Raw genomic sequence first — 23,426 nt, 5'->3', positions numbered from 1 at the left:
AAAAAGGGAATGAGTGAAGTGTATTGAGTCGCCATGTAATACACCCCAGTGGCTGGTTAGGGAAATGCATTGAGAAAGAGGCCCCAGGTGTGATAATTAGACGTGAAATACTTCTGCGTTGATGTTCACGCGGAAGGCAGACCTGGTGCCACCGGAGGAGAAAGCAGCCTTGTCGTTTGATGTGTTTCGTCTTATCCTGATTAATAATGGCTACGTTGCGAGTAGCGGTCCGAGTGCGCCCTTTGAACAAAAGGTAGGCAGAGTGACTGCTTGTATTTCCCCTCGAAGGAATAATAACACTCACGTTCACTTTTCTACAGAGAAAATCAGTTTTCATCGAAGGTAATAATTCAGATGAACGGGAACTCTACATCTATTTACAAGGTATTTTATGGGAAATTAAAACACACTGCGCTGCAGTGGATTGAGTTTGTATTAAGAGTTGCCTGTGCATTTAAAATTGTAGCCTTCACCTGTTCGAGGGGACCAGCTGAAGGACGGAGGAAAGACCTTTTCCTATGACTTCTCATATGATTCAACTGACAGAGGAAGGCCCACATTTATATCTCAGGAGAGGGTATCACAATTCTTCTCTGTTTACGGCCATATCAGTTCCAACATTTTGTGTAACCTATTTATTGTATTCAAGTGGAGGGACGACACTGACCCCAACACTGACCCTTTTTATCTGCCTCTTCAGATTTTTTACGACTTGGGGTCTGATGTCCTGAAAGCCGCGTTTGAGGGTTTCAATGCCTGTCTGTTTGCCTACGGCCAAACAGGCTCAGGAAAATCATACACCATGATGGGTCATACCGTAAGGCCTTCTCTCAGCTTTCTCATTTTTACTAAGGTTGAAGCGACTTTAAAAAAATGTATTAATCTTGAGGGTATTTCCAACTTTCATCTCTAAGTGTCCTGTAAAGTCCCCTCTAAGTCTTCAGGGACACCCAGCACAAGACGATACATTCCCGACGCTGTAGAGCTTACATGGCAGAATACTGGACTGCTAAACCAGTGTGCGCAAAGCATCGACTCCTCACCACATTAAAAAGTGACTGATGGCAGCTTCATTGGGCCTCTTTCCATTTATCTCCATGTTTCTCCCCACTACTCAGAAAATGTGACTAGGGCAGCAACCCACAGCTCTCCTCTCCTCACCTTGCACAGCAATGGACTTTTCACATTACCAGGGAGCTTTCTGCTTGTCTACCAGGAGACTTGTGCAAGGTCATCAGCAAAGCTGCTGTCAACATTCCAGATAATTATATATGGCCCTTAATGCTTACTATCTGCTACGATGTAATTAAAACAAGAGGCTATGCAGCTCGGTGGAATTGCTTTTATGCTTCACTAACTCAATATCTGATGAGTTGCTGTTTGTGTTTTTCAGCAGTCTTTGCATGTGCGGAGTGGTGGTCGTGGCATAGGATATCCGCACTAATTAAGACGCCACAAGAAAAGTGAAAATTGTTTAAAAGTAGCACTATGTGGGACTCTAAATGCAAAATGTTCCCCTTTTTAATGTGCCAGGATGATAAAGGCTTAATTCCACGGATCTGTGAAGGCTTGTTCTGCGAGATCTCTCGTAGAGGCAAGAGCGAGGCTGTGTCCTTCCGCACAGAGGTCAGGTAAGGGACCATCAACCAGGCTTCTTCTGAAACAGTTTCTTCCCCCTCGCCGTCTCACTACTAAACAATAACCCACTGTAGCATATATATTTATCCCTTCTCTTCTCGCACTCTCCACTTCTTCTTGTATATACTTAAGTCACTTTACTTCCTTTGCACTGTTTGTTCTGTTCTGCACTACTTGTTTTGTTTGTTCTGTGTTGTAATGTACATTTTGTGTAAGCACAGAGACACTTTACCAAGACAAATTCCTTGTTGTGCAAACTACTTGGCCAATAAAACTGATTCTGATTCTGATTCTGATGCACATCATCCATTTGAATTTCAAAGATCCAAACAGATTTCAGGACATGAAACTGGCAGCAGAGGGTGGATGGCTACATTTTTTAATACTTAGTAGAGTTGGCAAGGAGACTTTGTTATATTTATCTGGCAATGGAGCTGAATTCAAAGCTATCGTTGCTTAATACCCTTGTGGTGCCTTAGGGTCATTTTGACCCGAATCAATATTACACCCTCCCCCCGCCTTAGGATCAATTTGACCCCATTCAATGTTTAATGTCGGTGTTCTTTCGGTAGTCAACAAACAAACATAAAGTGCCTCACACTTAAACTTGGAAAACAATATTAATTCTAATAATTTTCTGGAGGTTTTAATAGCTGGCGTCAAATTGAACCCAAAGGGTAAAATATGTTAGTAAATATAAAGGTAACAGGAGGGTGAAACATTGAATCGGATCAAAATGACCCAAAGGCGGGGGGAGGGTGTAATATTGATTCGGGTCAAAATGACCCTAAGGCAACACAAGGGTTAAGTTGGGGTGACACTGACATATTTTCTGATCTAATACTAAATAGTTATCTTGAATATTAAACAGATCTGGAAGTATATAAAACGAGAACTGCAAGCCTTTTTACTCGTCAGTAAAACAATTTTACTCCTTATAATGTAGTAGTGTTTAAAAAAAACCATGTAAAATAGTTTGTTTGGCATTTCTTTATTGACCCCTTCCCCCAAAGAATCCATGTGATCCACTATGTTTTGTTACCATTAGAGGGCAAACAAGTACAAACTCAAAACGTTTGTATTCGACACATGAAGGGGCAACGTAACATTACGTGCACATGCCATAGAGAGATGTTGCATCAGCATTGTCGCTTCAGTACGACAGTAATGTCATTGTTTATTTCACTGAACCAGAACAGTTATGCAACTACAGAAAATGGTATGACCTAACTGTAATGCAGTCCTTTTAAAAACCAGACAAAGACAACAATCGGGCATTATTTCCATAATTATATCCCAGACGACAGCGAATCTCATCACAATATCTGTTTCATAATTACATGTCCCAGCTCTCCTCCTGAATGATTTCTGGAACATGAAATGGAAGATCAAACTGCTGTGAAACCATTATTTTGATATTTTGTATCATGTGTGCTGTTGGCCCATTATTTGGGTTTAATTCAACCCTGGAATTGGGTTTTTATCTGACCGTCTCTGCCACATTTTAGAAATGTTGAATAGCTTGTCGCGTTGGTAGCTGCACATGCATCCCTTCATTGTAAAGCAACATAGCTTTTGTAATCTTAAGGCAGTGATGGTGGTTGGAATCACACAGTATGTTACTGGCTTCAGAATCCTACCTGTGTGGTTGTAATAATGGCAGCTATGCGTCTAGTCATTTAGAAACAATCTACTATCGTAATCTGTTTGATTCTCAGCGCTGGACCGGAAATCCACCTGAATGGCTCCATCCACAGGATATGGTCTCTACCGTTCCATCACTGTCACGCTCTCAGAAAGCCTCATTGCTCCAAGCCTTGCATTGTTTTTGAATCAGCTACTCAGACTAGCCTCTTTTGCATCGTGCACACACTTGATTAAAGTGCTCTGCCTAATCCTACTTTGCATTTGTTTATTCAAATGCGAGCGGAGCAATTCATGCACAATATGAACAATCATTTGGCTTTAATCCTACTGTGCTTCTGTTTTCATCGCAGACGTTGAATAGCAACTTGTTTTGTTCCCATGTTGTGCCATTCACATATCAACACTGAACGCCTTCATTAATCTGTGGCCTTGTGAGCATTCCTTCTTTGAATAAGTTTTGCATTTGCGGTTCTGTCCTGGTTCAGCTATTTGGAGATCTATAATGAACGTGTGCAGGACCTTCTCAAGAAGAAAACTGCACCCACAGATGGAGGCTTGAGAGTGAGAGAGCACCCCCGGGATGGGCCCTATGTCGAGAGTAAGACGAGGTTATATTTTCCTCCCATGTATCTCAGCTTGTATACAATGCAGAAAGACTAATACGGACAACAATTTGTGTGTAGATTTGTCCAAGCTCTCGGTAAACAACCACAATGACATGGAGGACCTGATCATTCTTGGCAATGCCAACCGCACCACAGCCAGCACAGCCATGAATGACATCAGCAGCCGCTCCCACGCAATCTTCACTATCCGCTTCACCCGGGTGAGCTGCAGTGTTTAAATGTGTCCTTGCTGCTATATCTCGTCGCCCAACAGGGTTGAGTAAACCTTCTTTTTTTAAAAAGTCTTTGGGTGTTGGTAAAGGCCATCCCTCAAAAGCTTAAATTAGACTCGTTTATTACCTTTACATAGAAAATGCGGAAGGTTATGTTTTGATCACCGTGTATATATTTATTTATTTGTATGCGTGTTACTCGCATAACTCAAAAAGTATTAAACCAAATCACATGCAATTTGGTGGGATAGTTGGTTATTATCCGGGGACCATTTGATTAGATTTTGGGATCGATCAGGTCAAAGGTCAAGGTCATGATCAGGTCCAAATATTCTTGAATCGCATGGAATTTGGTGGGATGATTGGTTATTATTAGGGATGCACCGATCTGATCGGCGCCGATCCTGCCATTATCGGTTTTGATCGGCGTTCTCAAAACGGCCGATCAGGTGACGTAACATCTGAGAGAACTATCAGACGTTTCAATCGCAGCGCACCTCAACTGAGACGATGCGCCCGGCGAGGGCCGCAGAGTGCAGAGGACCACGAGGGGATCCTCACCACCGAGCGGCGTCCCCGTCCCCCGAGTTGAATCACTGGGTCAACTCAGCCGACTCTCACATGTCTGAGCCCCTATAGACTGATGTTGACGGTAAACACATTCGATCGGGAGCGCGCGAGGGTTTTGATAAAGTTAGCGGAAGGATTTAAGTGACAACATCCGGTTTTGCAAAGTTAGCGGAAAGAACCACGTGAAACAACATCCGTTTTTCAAAATAAGATGTCGACAAATCATACACCAACATATAAAAGTAAACACTGAACTGATTTTATATCTTTATAGATCGTTTCTGAGATTTAGCTTAAATTATGCTAACATTAAAACATTTTTACTGTACCAAGGAAGAGTTTATAAAAATAAGTCAGACTTTTGTACGTTTAAAAAAAGTCCTGTATATAGATTTCCCCAAGAGTTCCAGGAAATGAAAAATGCAGATGTGTTCCATAGATATCTGAAATCCCCTACAATAGCAATCAAACAATTTTAATGTATCAATTAGGACATTTTTCAAAGTAAAAGTCCTAAATGTTTAAAGAAATCTGTAATTTCTTTGATGTTTGAGGTGCTTTATATATGTATTTCCTCATAGTCCTAGGCAATAATGCTACACAATAAATAGAATGCTTCAATCAACACCGTGATCGGTATTATCGGATCGGCAGATACTGATTTCGGTGATCGGTATTATCGGTGATCGGCAGATACTGATTTCAGTGATCGGTGATCGGCACAAAAAACCTGATCGGTGCATCTCTAGTTATTATCCGGGGACCATTTGATTAGATTTTGGGATCGATCGGGTCAAAGGTCAAGGTCATGAAAAGGTCAACATCTTCTTTTTACCATAGCGCGGTCAATTTTTATCCAATTGGCATGCAACTAATGCCAAGATGTGCACAATTCAATGCCCAATCGTGTGATATGCGAAGGTATGCGCTCTACCGAGTGCCCATTCTAGTTTGTTTTGTGCAATGATGATTTCCCCAAAAAAATTTTTTTATCTTCAAAAGGCTTTGCATTTTTCCATCTTAAGTAGCACTTTTTGTGAGACCGCCTCTTCCTCTGTGATGTCGCCTCTTTTGAACCAGACGGAGATGGCTCGGTAATGTGTATTTTTTCCCCCCTCCATGCCACAGGCATGGTTTGAGGCAGAGTTGCCATGCGAGACGCTGAGTAAAATCCACCTGGTGGACCTGGCAGGCAGCGAGAGAGCGGATGCCACGCTCTCCACGGGCACCAGGCTGAAGGAAGGCGCCAACATCAACAAATCCCTGGTCAGCCTGGGCACTGTGATCTCAGCTCTGGGTAAATTATTGGCGAGTTATTGCGAAACTGACAAACCACGGCACCTTATCTGATATTGAGTTGGTCAGGTCAATAGGACAGTCTTTTATTCAATCTTTAAAATAAAAGTAAAAAGCAGTACATGGGTTGTTTCTCACGTTTTGATTATAGAAGCTGGTGTGGTTAAAATAAAAATCATTTGAAGTAATAATTGACTTAATAAAATGATTGCTGAAATGAAACATGCTGGTTTTTTTGTGTGCAAACTATTCATACTTTATGAAGCTTTAGGATAAAACATTTCATATGTTGCTGGACCTCTCCAGTTCTCTGAGTCAGTGTTTTCTCCCAGCTGATCTTAGTGTGGGAGGACAGTCAACAAAAAAGAAGAAGCAGACCTTCATTCCTTACAGAGACTCTGTGCTGACATGGCTACTGAAGGACAGCCTGGGTGGAAACTCTCTGACTACTATGATAGCAAGTATGTACTGTAACTCAACTCTGCTGACACCAAGACATTTAAAACTTTTTCGTTTTTTGTTCTAGCCTATTCTTGAAAATGCTAACGATAATAGTAACCACATCCTTTCTTCCTTCATATTTGATCCCTCCACTGCTCAACTTGTTTGCGTTCCTCCCTGGTGGCCTCTCATGGCAGCCGTCTCTCCTGCTGACGTGAACTACGGAGAGACACTGAGCACGTTGCGCTACGCTAGCCGAGCGAAAAACATCGTGAACTCTCCCACGGTGAACGAAGACAGCGGCGTGAAGGTGATCAGAGAGCTACAGGCGGAGGTTACCAGGCTCCGATGGCTGCTAGAGGAGGCCAATCAGGTCCTGTATATGTTCAATCTTGCAAAAAAGACATCACGGATTCAATATGTATTTCTCTTGTCTCTTATTCAAAGGTTACATTGTCTTTTTACTATTACTGTAGGTTTCCAGTGGGGAGCCATCTTCCTCTGTGAAGGTGGAGGAGGAGCTGCATCAGAATCAGACACGGGTGAGTCATTCCTTACCAAGTGGACTTTTGATCTTTTCCTCTGTAAACAATACACCTGCTATTCACGCCCCCCCCGCCCAGGTCCTAGCACTGACCAGGGAGTGGACCAGCAAATGGGGCGAGACGCAGAGTATTTTGCAGGTACAGCAATGATTATCTAATTAAACAGACTTTAATTGTTTAATTATCTATAGCATTGTGCAAACCCTTTTGCTTCTTCTTTGTCCCTTGTGTGTATGATTAAGCAAAATGCATTGATAAAGAGGCCAGGTGAGCTTTTACACAAATATCCGAAGGCCAATTTAACATCAGTTAGTTTTACACAAACGCTCAGTAGTGTGTTTGCTTCTTGGACTCGAGCTAGAGGACGACGAGACAGTAACTTGAATTGCTTGATCTATTGCTTTATTCCCTGGATGCAATTGTAGAATAAGCTGTGAGATATGCTTTTTCACGTTTACATTATTTGCAGTCTCGTTGTTTGTAGCCATACAATCGTTTGGTAGGTGCCCTTGTTGCTTATGTTGCCTGCCTTGTTTCGGTACCCTCACTTCAAGTCCAAAATGCAATTCCTCTTTTGGTGAAGAATATGATAAAGAATATGCCATTGGAAGCCTGATGCAGAACATGCAGGTAAAGTAGAAGGCTGTTGAGTATATAGTGTGAAGGTTTTCTCTATTCATCTGAACATAAACGATCATCAAAGAGGCAAGCGCCCAGCAGCAGCTGTGACGGATGTTGCTGCGTGCAGTAAAGACTTCCAACCAGCTGGTGTCACTGTGCGTCTTGCAAACAGCCACAGACACTTCATGGAGTGGAACTGCTAATGAGACGCGAGTCAACCTGACATTTAAATTTAATTTTCCATCTATTTAGGTTTAAATGGCATCCAAAGTGTGTGTGTGTGTGTGTGTGTGTGTGTGTGTGTGTGTGTGTGTGTGTGTGTGTGTGTGTGTGTGTGTGTGTGTGTGTGTGTGTGTGTGTGTGTGTGTGTGTGTGTGTGTGTGTGTGTGTGTGTGTGTGTGTGTGTGTGTGTGTGTGTGTGTGTGTGTGTGTGTGTGTGTGTGTGTGTGTGTGTGTGTGTGTGTGTGACAAATAGAAACTGAACAGACGGGCCTTCTCTTCCAATCAAATATGGGTTATCTGAGGCTGGAATGGGATGGCAGCGTCCTTTACAAGACCCAAAGCTGTAAGGAAAAAAATATCACGGTGTGCCAATCCGTAGTTTACACTAAGCACTTTTCCTCTGTTGAATTTGTGCCCAACCTCCCAAATTCCATTGTACATGTTTTGCAGTATAAATCTCTCCAGCAGACTTTGCACATGTTTAAACTGTTGTGTCGATCTGGTCTTGTAGCTTTGACCCTCCAGAATCCCAGAGGAGAGCTCCACATTTAAATAGACATTGTGTAAGGATTTTGATTATCTGGCCTGCACATGAATGTTTGCTATATATGTGTGTTGGATAATTAACATTCTGATTCTGTATGGTGGTTAGCAGGTGACATTTAGTGGCTCGACAGCCCTCATGGTGGTGTATTGGAACTCATTAGCAGCTGTCACCTTTCCCAATTAAGAGGTCTTGATTATTGACAGGGCACTTTTGTCTCAGACTATCCGGCATATTAATTAGAGCCGGTGTCGTAGATCTGTTTCCATGGTCAAGCAGCGATGGCTTTATACTCTGAGGCAACATCTTCCATCTTTACTGGCAGGTCTGAAGAATATGCCTTATTTAGAGCTGTGCCCATTCCTGTTGACGCACCTGTTATGATGCACGATGCAACGTGATGCCCAAGCGTTTGATGAATGCCTTTATGGATTTTACATTTGTCTTCCTATACATTTGAATTCTACACAGAAGTTTAAGGTGGGGTCTCAGTTCACTGCAGAGAAGCACCTTAAGTACTAGTTTTAAGTTGGCCATTTTAAAATTCACTACACATACATTACAAAGACAAGCTTAATCACATTTGTGAATTTATTTTTAGTAATTTGTCTCCTTTTTGTAACAAATGGCCTTGTATGGAATGGTTCTGATATAATCCAACCTCCATGCATGGTGTTGTGCTTTCTTTAATTCTTTTATTTAATTTTTATAAAGAAAAGTTTTGAAGTTTGATATATATTTTGTGTTTAATTCAGTTGATGCCTTTGCTGAGGGCTAGATGAGAATGTCTGCCTCAAGGAGACGAGTTGACCAAGAGCGGTGTAAACAGAATTTTGAGTTCTGTATTCAAAGCAGACTTATAATGCAAAGTTATTCATCGTCAGCTTCCCAGATTGGTTACAGGGCATGTGGGGAAGAGAAAGTAATTAATATGAGATGGAGTCCAGTGCCGCCTCTTACCAGACACGGACGGCAACAGATCGCGTGAACAAAAAAAGCAGGAAGAGGGGAAAGTGAAATGTTGTTCTACTTCAGGGGTATATCGACACACACACACACACACACACACACGCGCGTGTGAGTGGTGTGGTGCTCTGCAGCCGCCCTTCCAGGTCCACTTGTAACACAGTGGTGGGAGGAACCTCAATTTCAGCAAGACAACATGCACAGCAGCGCTTCTTTGATCCTCGTGGTTGTTTATATTTCCCAAACATGCTGCAATCGGCACACATTCCCAACGTAAGCCTTGGATGGTCTGAGCGTGGCTCTGTTTAATGTCGCTTTACCTCATACTGTCGGCTCTTGCACATCAGAGTTGGCCATTATTGCATTTCATGACCGTTTACATATTCTCATGAGCAGCTTGCCTTTTGATGTTACACATGCCAGGAAAGGTTTGCTCCAAACCAGATTTCATATTTGTATTTTTTAAATTTAATTCCTGAAAATGATTTATTGGACTTTATTTGAAACGCCCATGGCAAGCACATGTGTTGGAGGGGCCATTTACACCTACAATGACTTGAATATCCTCCTGGGGCCTTTAAAATCATCTGAACTAATAACAGTCCAGTTGATATTCACAAAGGTAAAATAAATGACCAAACTAATGAATATTTTGTACTATTTTATATGCTGAAATTTCCACATGAGTTGCACTGGGACATGAAGCAGGAGAACTTGATGACTGATTGAAGCCCGGAGGTGCTTTTATACGGTTGAATCCCTGTAGCTTTTAACCACCATCTGCATGCCTGGCAACAGGCTGATGGCTAGAGTGCATCTCAAGCAAATTACATAAATTGTGCCAAAAACAACCAGAACAAAAACTTTAAAGTTGGGATTCTACTTTTACATGGAGCGCAGTCAGCGCACACACACATATCTTGAAGTGGTGAATCGGAAGCCAATTCCGTTTCTGTAGTTACCGTTGTGGACTTTAACCAATCAATAGAAGGCTTCATGCCTTTTTGTCAACTGGACATGCTTTATTCATGAACTTTCATAAAGTGCAGTCACCTGGGATATGAATACAGGTCTTTCAAGGATTTTAAATGCAGAAGTTTCTCTTTTGGCCTCCATTCAGTACCTGCTAATCTTTTCTGTTGGCAAGTTGCTCCACTTGACAGGGCTGATGGGCAATCGGGTTGGCCTATGGAGTGTTTAAAATGCATATTAAACAAGTCTGTCGAAAGTGTCGAAAATAATCCATTTCAAATTCTGCCCAACCACAGATGATGGCTTTTAATGAGACTCTAAATGCTGCCTGAGCCTGGCTGCTGGTCTGGGCCACAATTAATTACAGTTTGTATACCAGCTGCATCATTCTGAAAGGCCCCCCTCCCCTCCCCCGATAGCACACGGACAACCTTCTCCGTCTGTGTGCAAATCTTAAGAGGATCGTCTGTTGTGGGAAGGAGTGACACAGTGCATTCATCTGCCGGGCTGCTCCTCACCACCACCTAATGAAGTCTGTGAAGAATCCCTTTTAATCAAGTACAGGGGCTGAGGTCGATGCTTCTCCTTCTTCATTAGAAAAAAGGATTTTCCCATCTCGCAACTGCCAATGACTGAGGTGGTGCTGGTGGTGGACACGTCTCTCACTTCACGGTCCGATCCAAACGAAAGAGAGTAGGAGGTTGAAAGAGAGGGGAACTAGTTAATGCAGAGTGTTGCCTCTGAATCCTCCATATGTGAAATTTTCTGCTCTGCCTCTTGGGGAGGTACTTATGATAATCCATGGCAATGTGAAGCATTAGTCCAGCAGTTTAACGGGGAAATACTTCTCATAGGGCCACTCATGCTTGGGCAGACTCTGGGTTATTGTACCTCAGCCATTGCCTGGGAGGAAAAGGTTACTGGTCTTAATCACTTCTCCGAGAGTTTCTGTTTATGGCTTCATTCAGTGTGTCTTTTGGACCCAGCAGGTCATCCAAGGCTAAGCGTTCTATTTGTTATTGAATAATTGGCAAATATCCTGCTAAACAAAGTCATTCATTCTGCAGCCTGGTCTTTTGTAAAACTGAAGTTTGACTCTAAAAAATACAAAATTAAATTTTTATACAAAGGTAAATGAATATCTGCCCTTGACAGACACATATGCTGTAAATTGGTGTGACTTGTGCTTTTACATTTCCTCAGCAACAGTTGTTGTAGGCAGTCAAGCGGTGTATGGAGCAGATCAGAGGTTTAAGTGTAGCTGTCATGTGGTTTAGAAATGGCTTTCAAGGATTAAATTAATTTCTCTACTTTCTACTACACTTCTGAAGAGTCCAGCTGTAACACCATTTAAAACATATTCATCAGGGATTTCTGGACAAGCGGAAAGGATTTTTTCTCCCCCTTGTGGACATACATTTCTGTGATAATAGTTGTAATGCAACTGTAATGTAGCTTTGTCACTTTAATTATGTATTAATCATTTGTCTCTGAAATATGAACATTAAAGTGTTTTTCATCATTTGCTTCTGAGATCTGGACATAATGCATGCTTGTTTTGTGTGGGGAAAATAGAAATGTCCCCATGAAATCCCCTTAAAATGTATTTTACTACAGTTATTCACTTTCCTCAACAAATAATGCTCTATTTATGTAAAAAAAATGCTTTAAGCCATGACATGCTTTCCACTTCGGGAATTCACTTTAGTTAGACCTTCCATGCAGAACTCCTCGGAAATGCGCCGGTTTGTTGCCGTTATAGTTGATGTATACTAAGGAGTATTTTTTAAACTAACATACCATCTTGATAGCTGTGTATGAATGGTGCACGGTATACAACCTGTCGTGTGTGTGGCGGCAGCACTGTGTCCGTTTCGCTCGCTGAACACAATGTACAGTTTGACTGTCGCCACGATAATCTGAATGATTTATGGTGTCTCTCCTGCCGATAGCCACTCCACCGCCACATTGCGACACATGGTTGGAACGCTGCTGTTCTGCCTGGCCTTCAGGCAAGGAGGAGCAGTCATAAAGAATTCAGTGTTCTGCTGGTTGCCATTAAATGTCTGTCGGCAGTTTTATTTTATATTGTGTGCCATTCCAGCTACAGACCCCCCCCCCCCACCCTCACACTATATTTTCTCTCTATTCTCCATAGGAGGAGACTGTGGCTCTGAGGAAGGAGGGTAGTGGAGTAGTCCTGGGCTGCCAGTTACCGCATCTGATAGGCATTGATGAAGACCTGCTCAGCACTGGAATAGTCCTGTATTATCTGAAAGTGAATAGACAATTTGAACTTCATATAATGCCCAAATTACTCTTTATTTGTCTCAAATCATTACCAGCCAAGGTCCAATGCCTTTGTTAATTGGCAATCAACAGCTTGCATATTGTGATGTGACCTTTTTAATCTTCCCTGTAGGAGGGCAGAACCCTGATTGGGAGTGACGAAGCTTCATGCAGTCAGGATATTGGTGAGTCAAGGTTACTGCACTAAATTCCCAGCTGCTGTTTTATGCATTATACTGGAAATATAAGCAGTATTTATTTGTATGCTTTTTTTATTTAATTGTATTGTAGTACTTCATGGGCCTGGGCTCCTCAGTGAACATTGTGTGCTTGAGAACCGAGCTGGGACCGTGACTCTGATCCCTCAGGATGGAGCACTGTGTTCAGTCGATGGTTCCTTGGTAACTGATCCCTGCCAGCTGACTCAGGGTAAGCATTTCTGCTCAGCTTAATATACTTTTGATATTCTTTTAATGAACATTTGGGGAGGGAGGGGGGAGCAATGCATGTCTGTAATAATGAAGATTTCGTTCTCGGATTTCCAATTGTTTAGCCAGTGGGAGGCAATAACACGCATCCATTTTGAATGCAGTTGTATGAGATCACTGCATCACATCTGCAAATGAAATCCACCTCATGCCCCTGGCACCCCCACGGCAGTGTGCTCTGGGCCTGAGTGGATTGTGAACATGGCTCTCCACAGGGCAGATGCCATTTCTCTTACTAAACATTTGAAGGGCGAGGGACCTCAGACAAAGCTCCAGACAAAGCCCCAGGCCCTCCATTTAATTGGCAGATGGAGTTGATAGGGCCGACAGGTTTGAAGTGGGCCAGAGCATTAACCTTTCAAAGGACGGAGCCAAGCGGATCTAAAACTCCTGCCCCACTGAGCAGACCCTGCTTGCTGGGGCTGGCAGCTTTCACCGTTTACTACCTCCTCATCCACACTGGTTTGCTTTCCGGAGATAATAACTCCACACAGAACCAGGCTGTGCAGAGCCAGTCTCCTTTATAGCCATTACAATTTATCCAATATCCCCTTCAGAAACGGCTGCATCTGAAGCTATTTTCTTGAACAAATGATAGTAATTTTCAGTCCAACAGCAGCTGGAATCCATCACCGGCTGCTCTCTCAGGTGCTTTGTCACTCGTCGAAGTCATTAGTAGTAGCGAGATTAGTATTTGCTGTGCTGGGAGAGGATAAGGGGAGAGAAGAGCAAACCTCGAAGATCTGTGAATTTGGCCATATGAGCATGTGTCTGCTATATAAACTCTAAATATCACTTCAATTCGATAGATTTACAAGACTTCTCAAGTTTCCTTTGACCATTTTCTCTGCTAAATCACCCCCCTGGTCTAGGTCACTGCCAATCACATTGGGGATTGTGTTTTTCATGGCAATTCTTTCACTTTACCTCAGTCAAGAAAAATGTAGGAGAACTTGGTGTGCCATTTATCAAGTTTTCCAAAGTTCAGTGCAGAGACTTTTCACTGGAATCCAACAATGATGGGTAGATGGCCAAAGTCTCATGCTCCTACCTAGTTATGCATTATAGGTACTGTGCCATGCTTCCATTGTTACCTGGCAGACTTCAGCACCCTTACTGTCACTTGCACTGACGTGGAACAGATCATATATGGCCTCTGTCAGTCTTTCTCACATAAATCGATGCTTGCTGCAACATTTACAGCAGAAGATAAAGTTTAAGCTGGTAAGTGAGTTGGTTATGTGCTGTACCTCTTCGATTCCCTCTAGGGGCCATCACACGGCTCGGAAAAGGAACCATATTCCGGTTTAACCACCCGACTGAGGCTGCCCAGCTCGGACACGAACCCCAGGTACAGACTCCAAATCACCACAGACGAGTCTGATTGTGCTCTTCTTGTAAAGCTGAAGGAGCCGGTTTCAGAAAGGAGGCTGCGACAACTGCATTTTTCGCAGGTCATTTTGTAAAAGTATGTCCGCATCATGCACATTGTTTCCCGTAAATACCAGCTGTAATATCTGCTTCTTTCAGCAAACATTGCTCATCTTAACCTCAAATTCATTCATCAGAAACTCAGCAGTGTGTGATCCAGATTCTTTCTCATCAGAACAAAAACGTTATGCTCGATCTTCAGCTGGTTGTTTTTGCCTGTTTACCATGAAACTCCACTTCTTTGGTTTCAATAATTAGTTTACAAAAAAGCACTACAATCGCTCCACAATACTGAGGTTTTTCCACTTGGAGAAGCTCTCTGATATTTCTAAAAGGAGGCCAGGTGCAGCAGCTTTGAAAACGGACTGCTTTTCATCCAGCTCCTGCACGCTTTGTGTGAACTCCCCCTTTCTCCTGATCAAACCCCAACTCGGTGTTTCGCTTCAATAATGTGTTTAATGTTTTAAGCATTCTTAAAAAGTTTGGGTTACGTAAGTGAGTGTAAGAATACAAATCTGGAGGTGTTTATGTGCTCGGCAGAATTATGTAAATCACCTCAAATTTAGTAAGCAATGGTTGAAAATGTTAAAATGTATTTTAAAGTTTGTCATAAGTATGACTCTGCTGTTTAAACCAAACGATACTCCTTTAGATTACCATTCCATATAATATTAACATATATTTACTATCATCTCATCTAATATCCGTTCTGAAGAGTATTAACATATTCACCCTCTTTAGTTGTTGATTCACAGCTTCCATTCACATCAGCTTGTTTCCTCTTTCCAGAAAAACAATCTTTAATGTCAAAGTGAAGCCACACGTTGCAGCTGGTTTGTCTTGAGAAGTTTCAATATAACCAGAATGGAGCTCAGATTGAAAGTCACTGTTGAAAAAACCCTCCATGTGTCATGGTGTTGTCAGAAGGCAATAGCTTTTATAAACAATGATTGTGAATATACGAGCTTATTTTCAAATTCTGTAATTATCAAAATTCACTGTCTTCTAAAATGTAAGTTCTGATCTCTGACTAAAAAGTAGTCTCCCCCCCCTGTCCTTTATAACATGTTATTATGTAAAATGGATTCACACACTATTTTATAGACACAGCTGTACTTCTGTTTATGACAGCTTTCTTCATTATTGAAAATTGCCGCAATTAAAGCGGAGTAAAGCACCGACATCCAGGCCCCGCTGTGGTGCCAAGATGAGTCTTGCCATTCATTTTTAACATGGATTCCAAATGAGATGGTCTCAGGAGTTACTCAGTCTTACAATATACTACCACTCTAAGAGTGTAACGATGGTTTTTAGAAAGCTGTATTTTGCAATTGTGATAAAGATAAACTGTAAAAACAAAAACATACAGAACCATTTAATTTTAGGAATGTTAGATTACCCCTCATTTGGAAATACTTTCAGAGACAAGATTTTGGACATTCTTCCGAATCTTGAATCTTCAGCCTCTTGTGTTTTGTGAAAAACAGTGTCATGAATACAGATGACATACAGCATACTCTATAATTAAATCACTGCATGATTGCAAATCTACCACAGGCAGCCGTCACTCATATCTCACTGACAGATCTACATTTCACCGTGCTGTCTCATTCTGTTGTCTGCAGAGAAGGCCACAGTCCGACTTCAGCCTGCCCTTGACGGACATGGTCAGGTCTACTGAGAATCTGAATCTGAAGGTGATGCAGCAACACCAACGGTGAGACTTCTGCAGACGCATGTAACGGCTCTCTCCACTGTGTGACCCAAGCAGAACTGGACCCAGTACACCTTAATCTCCACAACGTGCCTGCTTATTGAACAGCATTCACCGGGCATGTAGTTCAAATCAAAGCCATGAATCATAGCAGTTAAGGAGAGGTGGGAACATGCTAAAAAGCCATTTTGAAGTGCTGCATGCTGAGCCAGTGGGAATCACAGCCGGCAAGTCTCCAACAGCCCCAGGCATGTCCCAAAACAGCCTCTAGTAGGTAGTGAACTTCCCCGTGTCCCATTTTTGAAATCGCTGCAGTGCACTTGAAGTTTAGCTCCCCAAATTCTCAAAATACACTGGGGAAAAATGTGAAAAAAGTACTCTGAAGTACTGTCATGGAGTAGGCGTGTGTGTATATCTATATTTTTATGTATTTATTATCTTGAGGATGAAAGATTTATCTGTTGTCTGCCTACGTCAACGTTGATGAAAGCTCTGAGAAAGATTTTTAAGTGAACCGTTTAAAATGTTTGATTCTTTTGTCGCACATCAGGCGTAAAATCCAATTTATTCTCCAGTGATTCACCTCCTGAAGTATTGAGCAATTTGAGACGCATCTCTCATGATCTGATAACCTTGATGTTTTATATCATGTGGAGCTGTCTGACGTGTAATTTCCCTCACAGTGCAGTATTGGGTGATTTGTCCTGCTTTCAGTGTGTGTGTGATTATCTCAAGGCTGCTGTTAGTGAAACACACAGCTACTGTGGCCACCGCTGCACTTCAGAAACACTTGGTTTGTGGGTGAAAACAAGGAGAATGGAAGTCAGTAAGAGTTGGTGGTGGAGGGAGACCGACTACTTGATTGAAGTCTAGGTGTTAATGGAAAGTCAGCAGTAAGACGGACGACAGAGGAGAAATATGGCAGGATAGCATTGCATAATGCATGTTGGTTATTTTATTCCTTTGGACACGCATCATAAAATATTATTTATAATATCTTTACTTTCTCTCACCGAGCCCACTGAATGGTCGTCTGTTGGAGCACGGTAATTGGGGAGATGAGAGAAGGACTTTTTCTTCTCATTGCTTGGACATGCATTCCATCTTTGTTCTGCTTGCTGTTTGTGTTGCGTAATCTCCTTCACAGCAGGGACAGAATTGATCAAAGTTTGCCCAACCGTCTTTGAAGAAACCCTTAGTGGTAAATGAAAGCAAATAATTAGACTTCAAACGGAGGCTTTTTGTGTCTGGGAGGGAGTGACGCAAGATATCAATGAACTAACTCCACCGTTTCTTGAGGGGATGCCCATCATCAGTGACATCATTTTGATCAAATACTTTCTCACTCGACAGTTTGTCCAACCTGTTTCTCACAGCTTGGGAAAACTTCCCATTTTTGTTTCATCCAGATCTTTAATTCATGGATGCTTATGTATGCAGTGTCTAAGTGCATTTATGTCAGCTGGAAACGGATTAGCTCGGATAGCCTTGCTTCAAAGCATGAGGTGCAGAAAATCAGTTAAATTTAGCTTTTAGTTTTGAAACATAAGATGGATACTCCTAGGCGAGGCAAGAAAGGGCTCTGTTTTCTGTTACGGCAAGGTCTCAGGCTCCTGTATCGTGTATGAATGAAAGGCCGTCCGCAAGACACCCACTTCCTACCTTTGAGAAAAAGTTGTCCTCGAACGTTTGAATCATCCTATATCAAATGGACTGTGGGGCCAGCTGGAGTTTGACCCATGCAGATTTTATTTGCCACCTCGGCTCTGAAAGTCCTTCCTCTGACAAACCTCAGTATTGTACATCATTTTGCCTCTGCTGCCCTTCGACAGGCTGTTATTAGAAGTTTTAATCTCCTAAAATTGTGTTTTTACACTGATTAACATCCATCACTCTTTTCACTCCCTGCTGCTAGAACAATCTTACCTACAAATCCACTTAACTGCCTGCGATTATATTCATATATTTTCTTGTTTTCAGTCAATTTTTCAGTCACTTTACTTTAAGCTGTTTTTTTTAGTCGACCTCCCTGTTGCCTCGTTCAAATATCTGGGTTGAAGTTCCTTAAAACTGCCACAAAATGAAATTGAAATGCTTGAAAATATGGTATGAGATGTGTAGGAAGTAGGACTTCTCATACAATCTGTGGGTGTGCATGTACGATGTGATGACTAGGAGGATGGGAGAGGAGCTGGATCAGCAGGAGGTGGAACGGCAGCAAGTTCAAGAAAGCATGAACAAACGCAACCAGGACATCAAAAGACTTTCAAAGGGAAACAGCGGGGCTCCTCATCAACAGAGAGCAGCAGAGAAGACGACGTTGGCGGGGATTGAAGAGACTGGCGATGGGTGAGTTGGGGGGAGGAGAAATGTGCGGTGACATTAATGAATCCATTATTTGTGTACCAGTTTTGTTCGCAGTCATTCCCCAGCAAGACCACTGTAGACCTTGGCATGTGAGCCGTGTGCGACGGAATAAAATGGCATCCAGAAAATGTGCTCAGCTTCCGCGGCTGGGAATCCCAGATTGTTGTTCCTCCATTTATTCATGCGAGTAGACAAACATTGTCGAGTCCAGGACATCCTATGTACTGATCTGCAAAAATCCTTTAATCGTCATAAGGACCTGCACTCTGATCCCTCTGGTTGATGTTGTTGACGCTTTCGCGCTCCTGCTTTCCCCCTCACCGACCTGCTGCAGCACACGGCTCAGCCAAAGCCTCTGATTACTGTCAGAAATCATTCTGAGCTGTATATCTGGTTCCTGCCCCCCCCCCCCCCCCTCCAGAGAGCTGAGTATTGTATGTAAATCCTCAAATCTACATGCACAGATTCTATTTAATTTCACAGCTAGTAGAGTGGCTCTAAGCTCATCCAGCCATTTGGGCTGTTTGCTTTTCAAATCTAATGAATGTTTTTTGTGAAGTGGAGGTTTGGGGGTTACTGCAGTCTTGTCGTTTGCCTGCAAACTGTTTGAAGTGTCGCACCACAGCAAATCATTAAATTAGCTTTTGCAAACAGAGTCTGGTAGTGTGTACAAGCATCTAAACACAGCTGTATTGTGCACACGCCTCCTCATATCGAGACGCAATGTTTGTTTTGCAGATGAACTGAAACGTGGTATATTATTGTCACATCTTTGTGTCCTTTTTCAGCCAGAATATGAAGATGCTGCTGGCTGCAGAGCCGCACGAAGTGCCAAGCAGCTGTCTTACCTCTGCAACAGTAGAGGAGCGCACAACCACAGTATGTATTCACTTTTTTGTTGTTCGACTCGAAAAAAATTCACCTTCTTTCAGTGAGTTCATATTTGTAATTGTTTTGAAAATGTAAAAAAAAATGCTTAACAACATGCGAAAAGTGAGACTTTATTCTGCAGTTTTTGTTTATCGAGCCACTTTGTTGCCAATGTTTGTCCCACTTGTCTCTGCAAAACAAAGCAATTGTCAATACCTGCCCCCCCCCTCTCTCCAGCCAAGCTTAATAGTTTTTTTTAATGAGGCATGAAATACTCGTTCCCATTGTGTTTGTTTATTGCGCACATATTTTCTTTTAAACTCATACAGGAACGTCTAATAGAGTTTAAATGACACTAATTTTGGGAAATCATATTGCGATGAGAGCACTTATGAAGTATTTGTTTGTACATGTACCTTGTTATTCTTCACTCCAGTTTCCTGTGCATATATTTATGTATTCAAATAAACTTGAATACATAAATAATGATGCGTTTTAAAGGGGGCTGGGAAAAACAGTAATGGCAGTACTAATTTAACTGTAGATTGCAGACAACAAACAGTTTGAATAGCTAAAATCTTTCAAAGTTGTATGTCCTCTCATAGTTTCTCCTTTTCTTATGTAAAATAGGCCATGCCTGGAAAACACACTATATCTGAGTTGGATGGAGACCCACTACAGGGTGGGATTAGCACCAGGGATGGCCAGGAGCAGGAGAGGGACCAGTGTCATCAATCAGGGCCAGGGCTCCTGTCTGAGTGGCCGTGGTGGAAAGCTCAGAGTGGGGCAGGAGTTGCAAGTTTTAACGGAGAGCTGGTTCAGTCGGGGGATGCCAGCCTCCAGCAGACAAATGTCCTGGGCCCGAGTGATGGATGTGGCACAAAGCCAGAGGGAAATGCTAACAAGATCAAAGGCGTCGTCGCTGACTGCTACAAGGAGGGACCTGGCTCTGGTGGGAGCTCATTAGGCATCATGTCTCACCTGCAGAGCAGGGGGGGCGCTGGCTCCCCGCCTGTCCTCCCGCAAACTAGCTCTCATTCTCAGCTCGACGAAAAGTCTCTCAGCAGTCGGGTAGCATGCTGTCCCCCCGAGGACGCTACCTTCAAGGGCCAGCATGGTTGTGGAGAGATCTATGAATCTGGAGGACTGGAGGAGATCCTGGTAGTGTGTGAGACGGCGACTACAGTAGCCACAGGTCTCCAACCAGGGTTGGGTTCTTTGGTCAGCAGAGTTTCTTTGATTTTCCAAGATGCAGGTCGTCTCCTCTGGAGCTCTCCCACAGTATTGCAGCAAGTCAAGAAAGAGGGACTACAGCCTGTTGGAGCCCGCTGGTCCAGCCATGTTGTCTCTGTGGTCAGGGAAAGTAATGTTTTGTCTGTGGTGACGGACAGTCGGGTCTTCTCCATTGTTAAAGGGAGCTTTGTCTTCTCTCTTTTTAAGGATAGTCACATTTTTTCCATTGTGAAAGATCTATACGTACAACACGTCCAGACGGAGGTGACTCACAACATTCACCCTAAAGAGGAGTCTCCGATGATTCAGGGCTACGTTAATCCTGAAAGAACACAAGTCCAGGGCCTGACACCAGCACACAGATTCAGCAGGGCAGAAGACGTGCCACATGACGTGCCACTAATGGCAGAAGATAGCTGGACAAGGAATAAGAGAATCTGTGATCTGCCGGTACCACAAGAGCAGGACATGGCTGATGTTCAAGGAGTGAGTCAAGGAGACAAACTCATTCCAGAGCCGTCGCCACAAAAGCACAGTGAGCCAGAGGTTACCCGAGAACCTGGAGACGACGCTCGGGCATTGGAGAATTCGAGGACTGTGCAAAACGGAATCGACGTCCAGATCTTTTGTCAAACGTTAATCGACTTTCCTGATTCCCTTTTGTACCTGCACACGTTACCATTTCTTGACATGATGGATACTTTACAGTCCATCATCTCCACCTCAGTGCTCACATCCCAGAAGATTGTAGCTCTCTTTTGGGTGAATGTTGCTAAATGCAGCCATCCTGAGCCCCGTCCTGCCCTCCTAATCCTGGCGGAGAATGGCCTCTACACCCTGACCCCTGACGTTGGGCTCCTGGTTTTGTTCCATCACCTCCCCTTGGTCCAGCTGAGAGAGGTCCAGATAGGCTTAGCAGGCCACAGTCTGCGTTTGATGGGCGCTACAAAGGAGAGCATCCTAGGCATCTACACCTACAGCCAGCAACTGACCAAACGGCTGTGCTGGGCCGTGCTGGCTGTTATCTGCCCCGGGGACCACAGGGTGTCTCAGCACCCACTGCTCCATGGAGACTTGAAGAAGTTGTCTTTGGACTGGCAGGCCCGTGTCCCTGACCTGCTGCTGGATGCTGGTTTACGGGTTTGCTGCCAATTTCAGAAAAGTCTTGCTGGTCTGGTTTATCTTCTTCAGAGTAACATGGATCGAGAAGCCGTGACTCTGGGAGAAGTGCACATCCTACTATACACAGGTGTTGGGGTGTGCATCGGCCCCAGTAGTTCCCACTCTGCGACTCTGGCCCAGCTTCTCCTCACTGAGACCCACCTCGGCCTGGTGCAGGACGAGGCCGTCTTCCACCCAACTCCACGCTCCGTCACCATCGTGCCCCGCCGTCCCCAATTCCACGACTTGACTCTCCGCCAGCGCTCGGACGTGCGCTGCGTGCTGGTGCACGATGAAGACGAGCGTGGGGCTGTCAGAGTGGATGTAATCCTAGCAAATGTGAGGGGCAGGGGTCACCCTGAAAGCGTGATAAAGGAAGCAACCCCGCCTGCACAAGCTTCAAATTCATCCCGGCATGCAGAAGTGTGGAAATTAACTTTCAGTTGCTCCTCCGAGGCCGCCGTCCTGATTAATCACTTGTCAAATGTCTGATCAAGGACTGCAGATCCAGGAATGAACAGCCCAGCTTGACAACTCACTCGCAGGGAGGAAAGGTGGTTCCCAACCACACCATGCAAAGGACATCTTCACTGGCAAATGACAGGGAAATTCATGACCTATTTTTAAGTTTCTGTAATGATTAATTTTGTCTAGAGTTCTATTTTTTTTCTCATTTAAATAATGCATGGCTTTAGCACTTTTATCTTTAAAACCCTTGACGTGCTTTGTTCTTGTTTTGTTCTTTAACCACACAACCTGCTTTATTACAAAGAGGTTGTCCGTTTAATATGAAATGTTTTAAATAATTAGTTGAAAGTCTGACAGAGAATTAAAAACATGTAAGTACCAGTTTCATTTGTTTCATAGGCAATACAATATTTTAAAAGAATTTTAGATGACCAATCTGACATGTCATAGTTTCTATGTTGTGTTTCTGTCTGTATCTCTGTCGCTATGTTTTTATGTATATTACTGTATATGAAGTTATTGCCAATATTTTATATAATAGACTAATATGTTTTCTAAAATAAAAGAAAGATAAATCCACTGCTGCTCTGGAGTTGTTTACCATCTAGAATGCAGATATGCTCTGATACTCTGATCGGGGAGCTTTTAACTTGGAAAAACAAAGAATTCAGCATTTGATGCATTGTCTAACATTTTGTCTTCCTATAATCTCCTTCAGGCTTTCTTTTGCTCCCCACCCTCCTTTTATGTTCTTCTTGTTTTACTTTCATCTTTATCCTCACGGTTTAGGACTCTGCATTCCACTCTTATCAAACTCTCCAGTGGAGCTTCTGAGGCGAAGGTGACCAGTCCACGTTGTCTCACTTCAGGACAAGACTTGTTCATTGGATGAAAAGTGCTTTTGGTTCTTTTAAATTCGAACATGAATACGAATCAGACACAAGTTTATACTTCCTGATGGCGCCGCGGACGGCCGCCTCGGTGTTGGTCTTGTGATGTTTTTGTTTCGTTTTAAATACTGTTTTCTGCTGTGATTCCCAGAGCTCTTTCACCAGAGAAGAGCTCATGAACATCAGGGGAACAACTCCAGCATTTTTGTAAAGGT

At 43.0% G+C, this 23,426-nt stretch overlaps 1 protein-coding gene across 7 annotated transcripts; it reads left to right on the top strand.

Moving 5' to 3' along the window:
• Window positions 1-104: 104 nt before the first annotated feature.
• kif16bb (kinesin family member 16Bb) lies at window positions 105-22,900 on the top strand. Of its 7 annotated transcripts, XM_056435473.1 has the most exons (20): window positions 127-253; window positions 321-384; window positions 467-577; window positions 701-817; window positions 1,534-1,631; window positions 3,771-3,883; window positions 3,969-4,111; window positions 5,822-5,990; window positions 6,322-6,450; window positions 6,628-6,803; window positions 6,907-6,972; window positions 7,054-7,113; window positions 12,459-12,578; window positions 12,723-12,774; window positions 12,881-13,018; window positions 14,346-14,428; window positions 16,134-16,225; window positions 18,398-18,571; window positions 19,378-19,468; window positions 20,090-22,900. In XM_056435473.1, exons 1-20 carry the CDS (start codon window positions 207-209, stop codon window positions 22,343-22,345), a joined length of 4,299 nt encoding a protein of 1,432 aa, XP_056291448.1. In that variant the 5' UTR covers window positions 127-206; the 3' UTR covers window positions 22,346-22,900. The 7 variants fall into 7 exon arrangements, with proteins under 7 accessions (XP_056291445.1, XP_056291448.1, XP_056291443.1 ...); XM_056435468.1 differs by having other exon boundaries at window positions 6,907-7,113; XM_056435467.1 differs by having other exon boundaries at window positions 467-817.
• The last annotated feature ends 526 nt before the right edge of the window (window positions 22,901-23,426 follow it).

The sequence above is a fragment of the Pseudoliparis swirei genome, chromosome 17, assembly GCF_029220125.1.
Source record: "Pseudoliparis swirei isolate HS2019 ecotype Mariana Trench chromosome 17, NWPU_hadal_v1, whole genome shotgun sequence".
NCBI classification, from domain to species: domain Eukaryota; kingdom Metazoa; phylum Chordata; class Actinopteri; order Perciformes; family Liparidae; genus Pseudoliparis; species Pseudoliparis swirei.
Note: the sequence above shows the minus strand (reverse complement) of the source record. Positions and strands in the feature narration are given on the sequence as shown.

What these genes read in the sequence shown, in the direction of transcription:
- kif16bb (XM_056435466.1), top strand. Translation starts at nt 207, where the DNA reads ATGGCTACGTTGCGAGTAGCGGTCCGAGTGCGCCCTTTGAACAAAAG. An exon ending in TGCTAGAGGAGGCCAATCAG is followed by an intron (nt 6,804 to 6,906) that starts GTCCTGTATATG and finishes CTATTACTGTAG; the next exon opens with GTTTCCAGTGGGGAGCCATC. An exon ending in TAGAGGAGCGCACAACCACA is followed by an intron (nt 19,469 to 20,089) that starts GTATGTATTCAC and finishes TATGTAAAATAG; the next exon opens with GCCATGCCTGGAAAACACAC.